Source organism: Triticum urartu, unplaced genomic scaffold (assembly GCF_003073215.2).
Source record: "Triticum urartu cultivar G1812 unplaced genomic scaffold, Tu2.1 TuUngrouped_contig_6733, whole genome shotgun sequence".
NCBI classification, from domain to species: Eukaryota; Viridiplantae; Streptophyta; class Magnoliopsida; order Poales; family Poaceae; genus Triticum; species Triticum urartu.
In genome coordinates this window covers 1-8177 of record NW_024117518.1, presented here as the reverse complement: position 1 = coordinate 8177, position 8177 = coordinate 1, and the positions used below count along the sequence as shown (strand labels likewise).

The following is an 8177-nucleotide window of genomic DNA, read 5'->3' as shown; positions in this document are numbered from 1 at the left end:
CGCCGGCTGCACCATGGCCGCCGCGGCGGCCACCGTCTTGTGAACGCAGGTGTGCTCGCCGTGGTAGATCACGTCGAAGAGCGCCGGGTCCTCGTCGGCGCGCTGCACCTGCTTGGTCGCCGCGCACCCCTGGGATTTGCGGTGCGTGCAGCGGTAGTACCCCCTGCATCGTTGCAAAGCTCAGGTCAGGGACGGCAAACAAAATCAGAACAATTCCTCTGGACGGCTCAGTGGGATGCAACAGGTGTACTACTATCTGACTAGTGGATGCCGAACAATTGGCAACAGTGGAAAGGCTGCAACATTCACCAACTGAAAAGAACACCTCGAAGAAGAACCAGTGCCCAAATCCAAAAGCAAAAATCCCCGTGACCTCACAGAAAGCGAAAGCGGATGATTGTGGTGCCACTTGCCACTCGTGTAATTTAAACATGTGCGGATGTACCAACAGAAAATTACTAGAGTACCAACCTTGGGTGCTTGGCTCCAAGAATGTCCTTCTGGCCGTACTTCCTCCAGCTGTGGCCGTCGTCGACTGGGATCTCCGCTCCTGCTCCCTCCGAGCTCACCCTGACCTGATGCTTCCGTTTCTCCATTGTCTTCCTGCAAATCCAAGAACAAAGCAAGCCTTAGAAATCTATACCAAAAGATCCATTAATTAATCGTGCCAAGCTCGAATAGTTTCATAAATAAAGTATGCACCTCTTCTTGTTGTTGGCATGGAAAGGCACGCCGGAGACGTCGCTCAGGGGGCTGGGCGTCGCGGAGAACGGCGGCGAGTCGAGGCCGGCGGCGGAGCGCTTCCGGCAGTCGAAGTGGCCGGACCTGATCATGCCGATGGACCTCTCGGCCACGGCGAAGATCTGGGCGGCCAGGCGCTTGCAGTGGTCGGGGCAGCCTCCCAGGTTGACGTCCAGCTGCCTCACCAGCTCCTTGATGTAGCCCAGCTCGGTCACCACAAGGCGGCTTCCTCCATTTTCATCCACGCTCTCCATCGCTCTGCGCTGCTAAATTTTTTGCCGCTGCAGAGCTCCCTGTCACAGAAACAAATTGCGCAGCGAGTGTGTGTGTCTGTGTAGAGGAAAGATCGAGATGTGATCGGAGAGTTGAGAAATGATGGTGAGTGAAGCGAAAGGAGGCGGTCTTATATAATGGGCAGCAAACCGCGTCTGGGTTAAGGTGAACAAACTGGAACAGTATTTTTGACCGGTGGGCTTAGTAGAGACTGTAATTTGATTGGCCCATCCCATGCCGGGTCGGGTTGCAAAGTTTCAGCTAACGGATCTCTACTGTTTTAAAACGATCTTACATGCAGGACCTTCAGCTTAAGACAGACTCATAAGTGATACGTATAAACAACTGGAGTATAAAATGCTTAGCAACACAACAAGCTTGAGTGGGCCTTTTTTTTCGGACAAGACCACCAGGACGAAATGCAATGTAATTGGGATACGGTGTGCCGGCCTTATGAGCATGAAGCGTGAAGGCCTCCATGTGCTTAACACTGCAAAGTTCGTGCACGCTTTGAGACTTACTCCCTCCGTTCCGAATTACTTGTCGCATGTATGGATATATCTAGATGTATTCTAGTTCTAGATACATCCATTTCTGCGACGAGTAATTTGGAACGGAGGGAGTAGATGGCATGATTTGAATGTGTAGAGAAATAATAGGATGCAACTCACTACATTCACGGGCATCCAGTGCCAATATATAGATGTACAGAGATATCATCACGTCCAAGATTAAACCCTAACCGAGACGGATAAAGATTAGAGTACATGTATATGTATGTGTACATAGGGTGCTCAACACCCCCACCCCCGGCGCAATCGAAGCATTGGCGTTGACGCACAGACTAGACCAAAACTCCTCGAAAACTGACGTTGGCAACCCCTTCGTCATGATATCCGCAAACTGCTGATAGGTAGGCACGTGAAAAACTCGAACGTGACCAAGAGCCACCTGCTCACGAACAAAGTGGATATCCAGCTCAATATGTTTTGTGCGACGATGATGAAAGGGGTTGGCGAAGAGGTAGACGGCGGAGACGTTGTCGCAATATACCCAGTGGCGGAGCCAAGAATTTGCTACTTGGTATTCCTTGCAATAGAAATATAAGATAGAATTTTTTTGTGTGTGCAATAAGCTAGCAACATCAATGAGTTAATGACCTATATCAATATTAGTAGCAAAATATCCTTGTGGCAATATCAGTCTCTAACAATTAAGAAAGATTACAAAACAACAAAGGAAATTACAATATAACTCATTTTGTTCCTTAGTTGATTCTTAACATATTTCATTAGGAAAAATTATACCCTTTTAATGTTAGCAGTAGCCCGCGGCGTTTCTCCTTTGGGTAAAAAAAATCAAGAATTGGCCTCACAAGCTTCTACTGTTTTTACGAAGAGTGATCGGCGCATTAGATACCTTCTCCGGAAGAGGTGTCGCAGATACGTAGGTGACGCCGCGAAGTAGTCTTGCATGAGCATCATGTTCGCGAGATGGCGGTTGCGAGGGATGCAAAAACGGCCGACAGTCGATCCTTGCCGTCTCCTTCTGTTCCTATCCTCGAGCTCCTTCACGGCGAGGACCACCACCACCATATGTTGTCGATTGTTCTCGATCAACGTCTCTATGTTCGATTCGTCGGACGAGGACGAATCCTCAAGAAAAAATTCCTCGCAAGGGCTCAAATCCATCTACAAATCGCAACGGAGCTCGCATGAACAGAAATCGTTTGCTAAATCAAACTTGAAGGGGTAGAAAAGGACTCACCGGTGGATCCAGGGCGGGGTGCCGGGGAATGGGGGAGGGAACACGCGCGTGCTGAAATTTCCGTCCCGCCAACTGCTTTACCACTATTCAGGGCACCGATGGGGCGGGAGGGAACCTGTGTTTTCGCGGGTCGTGGTGGGGGCGTGTGTGGCAATTTACCACGCCCCTCAAAAAAATTTAAGGTTCAAGGGTGTTTAAGGTGTCTGTTCAGGTCGCTTTTTTCACACAAAACTGTAAAAATTGGCGGTTATTTTACAGTTCGACGCGATATAAGGGGTCTGCTAGAGATGTTCTTAGTAGGTTGCTGACATGACGAGTACGTAGAAGCATTTAGGGGAGCAGGCCAGGAAGGTACACATGGAGTGGATTGCATACAGGTTTCAACTTGTGGGCTATGGCTGGACCGATGTGTATATTGTATATACAATACATACATATATAATATTTTTCCTGCCAAAATCATTGGTATTCCATGAAATACCAACGAAGACCCCTGGCTCCGCCAATGAATATACCATGGTGGCCTTGTCAATAGAACAAGAGAGCTCAGAGAGAAGTTGCCGAAGCCAGGAGCATTCAGCAAAGACGTTAGCCACCGCGTGATACTCAACCTCAGCACTGGACCAAAAAATCGTGGGTTGTCCCTTGGTCAACTAGGAGATAAGTGATGGTAGACACAATAACCGGAGGTGGAACACCGTGTGTTGGGGCAGCCAACGCAGTCTGCATTAGAGTATGCCACGATGTGTTGGGGAACGTAGTAATTTCAAAAATTTCCTACGCACACGCAAGATCATGGGGATGCATAGCAACGAGAGGGGAGAGTGTTGTCTACGTACCCTCGTAGACCGTTCGCGGAACCGTTATATCAACGCGGTTGATGGAGTCGTACGTCTTCACGATCTGACCAATCCAAGTACCGAAAGCACGGCACCTCCGAGTTCTGCAGACGTTCGGCTCGGTGACGTCCTCGCCTTCTCGATCCAGCAAGAGGGGCGAAGTAGTAGATGAGTTCCGGCAGTACGACGGCATGGTGACAGTGTTGGTGAAGAACAATCTCCGTAGGGCTTCGCCTAAGCACTACGAAAACTATGACAGAGGATAAACTAGAGGGGACGGGGTTGCCGGCACACGGCTTGGTGTTTCTTGATGTGTCTTTGGTGCTAGCCATGCCCCTCTATTTATATGTTGAGCTCTGGGGTCGAAACTTGAAGCAAAAGCCTCCTCAAAGTCGGTTTTGCCCGAAAAGCAAGAGTCCCACTCGGACTCCAAGACCAAACGCCACAATCCTTGGCGTCTAGCCCAGACGCCATGGGCCTCGGCGTCTGGCCCAGGGCCAGACGCCAGGGTCTCCGGCGTTTGGCCCCCTGGCCTCCGCAAAACTCCTTTTGCACCGACTTATTGCCCCATGGGCCTGACCCCTTGGGCATCCATAGTACCCGAATGTAACGGAGAATCCGTTTTACTGCGGTCAAGTGAGCATCACGAGGTGAATGCATATGAAGGCACACCTGTTGCACCACGTACTGCAACTCCGGGCGACTGAGCGTCAGGTACTATAGAGCACCAACAATCGAGCGGGGGTGGCCGCGGGTTTGCAATTAAGCATCCCGGCACGGTCAAGCAACTCATGAGCATACTTTTGCTGGTGAAGAAAGAACCCATCCACTCGTCGTACCACCTTGATGTCGAGGAAGTAGTGTAGTGGACCTAAGTCCTTGATGGCGAACTCAGCGCGAATTTGATCAGTGAGCCATCGAAGAAGATCAGTAATGCACACTATTAAGATGATGTCGTTGATGTAAAGGAGCAAGTAGGCAGTCTCACGGCTGTAGGTTAGATTGAATTAGGTTGATGCCATGTAGAGAAATAATAGGATGCAACTCACGTATATTCACGGGCATCCAGTGCCAATATATAGATGTACAGAGATATCATCACGTCCAAGACTAAACCCTAACGAGATGGAAAGAGACATCAAAACTTTGCGTTTGCATGACCAACCCATGTGATGAGCATGACACTGTCCTCTTCTATGCCTGCACCACCATCGCCATTGAAGATGGAGCTAAAACTCCATTCTAGTAGGCACCTTGGATCAATAACCAGAAACCAAAAGAGATTGCACCTGTCATCTTCAACGCATCCACGAGAAAAAAAATGGAAGGTGAAGGAGGCTCTCAATGAGGACGCCTCGGTTCCAAAAATTAAGATCAACGTCAACTCCTCCTTAAGAGCACACCCGCCAATTTGTAGCCCTTTGGACCATCCTTTGTGACTTCCACTTGGACACCCATGCTGAAGATGATATTGTTTAGAAGAATACTTCTAGTTGTGTTTACTCCACGGCAACCGTGTACATGGTGCAATTTATGGGAACATTCTACTTCCCTATGGAACACGCTTGGGCCCCTTCCAAGGTCAAGTTCTTTGCATGGATGGCCACTCAAGATAGGATTAAACCACTGATACTTTGGCCAAAGGCGTATGGTCAAATTGCTATCTTTGCCCCTTATGCAAGTAAATGCAAGAGTCGGCTGCGCACCCCTCCTTCAAGTGTTGCTACACCATCCGCCTTTGGAACTTGATAAATGATTAGCTCCATCTCGATGGCTTTGACATTACCACTTGGCATCTTGAAAGATCCATCAATGACTGGTGGATCAAGCGGTCCAACCGAAGCACCCCCAATAGAAAGGCCATGTCATCTCTCACAATGCTCATTGGTTGGACTATTTGGAATCAAAGGAACGCTCGAATCTCTCGCCACAAGAGCACGCAACCGATGGTTCTTGTAAACAACATTAAGGACGAGGTCCAATTATGGATAACCACTGACACGAAAAAAATGAGAACAATTGTACCATGAGTGTAATTCTTTTCGTGTTTGGGGACTTGTAACAGAACCCTTTCCTCCTCTTAACTAATATCTGAGAGGCAAATCTTTTGCCTCCATTTCAGAAAATATTCTAGTTGTTTCAACCAACATCGTCTTTACATCCCACAATTTAAGCGGAAGCATTCGGGCGGCCTCGGAAAATAATTTGGTCACCTCCCACATTGTAAAATCTAACTTAAGTCGTGTCCCCGGAATGTTTAATCAAAAATCGATGTAGTAACAAAAATATTTCGCGGTCAAAAGTCTTCTTACATGTGAGCACTAATAGATTGTCCAGTGTTGCTCACACAATTGTGCGTCCAACGCAAACTGCCTTTATGTCTGGTCGCAATATAACTGAGGAGCGGTTGTCCTTCATGAGACGATTCAAGAGCTCCACACTAAGAAACTTGAGGGGGTTATCTTTAAGGTGGACTTTGAAACGGCCTACGACAAAGAAAGTGTTTTTTTTCTTCAACAACCTCTTCAAATGAAAGGTTTTGTGGCTGAACGGAGGCAAGAAGTGGCTTGTTACGTTCCGTTCAGGGCGGGGGGATTAGGGTTAGGGTTAATGATAACATCGGTCACTACTTCTAAACTTAGAAGGGATTGAGGCAAGGTGACCCCATGTCGTTAATTTTGTTTAATATTGTGACATATGTTGGCTATTCTCATAACAAGGGCGAAAATCATCGTCTTGATGTTAGTGAGGTGTCCCCGCTTGGTACAACCACAATACGAGCAAACCTATACTGCGGGTGGACCAGTGCTCGTCTTGCCATTTGGAGAGACGGTTAACAACACATCACATGCGAAATGCACCAAACTGGGAGGAAATTACAAAATCGTGTCCATTTCCTCTTATATCCATCATATCTCCAACAAAATATCAAAATAAGGAGATTTATACATCTAGATCTTGTAAGTAATTTGTCATTACTAAGCATTATAAAGAGACATCATAAGATTTTCTTTAGAATATTAAAATTAAACTTGGAAAATGATGGGGTAAATTACACCCATCAACACTGGTAGTGATACTAAAAAAACCCACTGGTGGTGACCATGCATCACCTCCACATCTCCACTGGCTCTTCATGCTAGAGACACAGGTAGACGCGTACCCGACCATCCACATCGGTTATTTTTATTTTGTACTCACGTTTCCATGCAGGTCATTTAGAGTCACTACTAACGGGTCACTACCAAAAATTGGCACGGGCCCGTTGAGCCGCTGGCACTCCCTGCCAACGCTGCAGGAATCTTAGACCAGAGAGGAGAGATCGATGTGGAATTTATAAGCTCAGTTGCCCGTGATGCTGACCAAATTCTAATGTTTTTATTGTTTTGTTGAGAAATCATGATGCTGACCAATTCAAGGTTGCCCCTTTGCATGCTTGAACAGGAACCACGGTAGCAGCTGGCCTTCGATCCAACCAACGGAGATATTTATCTATCCATGTATAGAAACTCTAATCTACGTAGGGTTCCTGAGAGAAGAAATTTTGTATCCCAAAGCTGGAGCATGTGCGCTCAAGTCTCAAGCATTTCTCCCGCCGTTATTCAGGCCCGGTCAATCAGTGGACTTTTCAAGTGGTATTATTAGAATAACTACTAAATTTCCGTCTTCGGCAAGAAGAATACTCCTACCTTGGTACATGGTACATTTTCCGTCTTCAGTAGGATTGTTACTTCAGTAAAAAAAATGAGAATTACTGACACTATGGTAGAACCCAGTGAAAGTCCAGTTCTGCTGTGTAGGATTACATGTCAATGTCATGACATGGAACATTTTTTTGATGATATTTAGCCACCCGTGCGCGCTTTGCCGCTTTGTGGGCGTGGAAATTGGGAAAGGGAGCGCCTTGCGTCTCCGGTGCCAAAGCCCCCCGTTTCTAGAGGGATTAAAATTACTTGTGTGGGGTCTGATATGTGTGGTGAAGTCAGAGGTAGGGCGCACCCCATTGGCTGTTGCCGGAGCGAAGCAACGTGGAAGCTGACCAGGTTCATGCATCCTTGCGCGTGTACGTCAGCGCCGGGAGAGGCACTGACGTCGGAGAGAGAAAGCAAGTGGTGACCGATGGACGGATGATGGTGGGCATACTCTTATCTTCTCCGTACCTAAACGATGTGCAGTACCGTACGTTACTGGCAAGAGTAACACTTCTGACAATCTCTGGAACTATTACTGTATGTCTGTATATACGCAGTTTTGATAAGTCTGCTATATTTGTTTCCTGAAGCGATTCTCGAAGTCCAGCAGCAGAGCAGCTTAGCTTGTAATTAAACTGAAATGGTGTTGGATTTATTTTAACGGCGCATGGTGATGGTGTGAAAACATCTGACGGTTGAAAACTTCGTGGTAGTTACAGTAGTTCCTATACTGTCTTTGAACGTCCACCCTCTGCTGTGGAGTAAGTAAATTTGTAGCAACAAATACAGCCGCTGCCAGTGTGCGACAGACATGGCAGTGGCAGGGGGAGCACACGTGGGGGAATAAGGCGGGCCCCCACCGACC

The 8177-nt window shown here is 47.5% G+C and overlaps 1 protein-coding gene across 1 annotated transcript; it reads right to left on the bottom strand.

The window, feature by feature from the left end:
• Positions 1-3: 3 nt before the first annotated feature.
• LOC125531028 (transcription factor WRKY19-like) lies at positions 4-1125 on the bottom strand (the record flags this gene model as incomplete). The annotated part of the gene is made up of 3 exons (XM_048695437.1): positions 703-1125; positions 472-603; positions 4-163 (listed from the first exon to the last, which is right to left on the bottom strand). Coding segments are annotated over exons 1-3 (585 nt in total), but the record flags the coding sequence as incomplete, so codon positions are not given.
• Positions 1126-8177: the final 7052 nt, after the last annotated feature.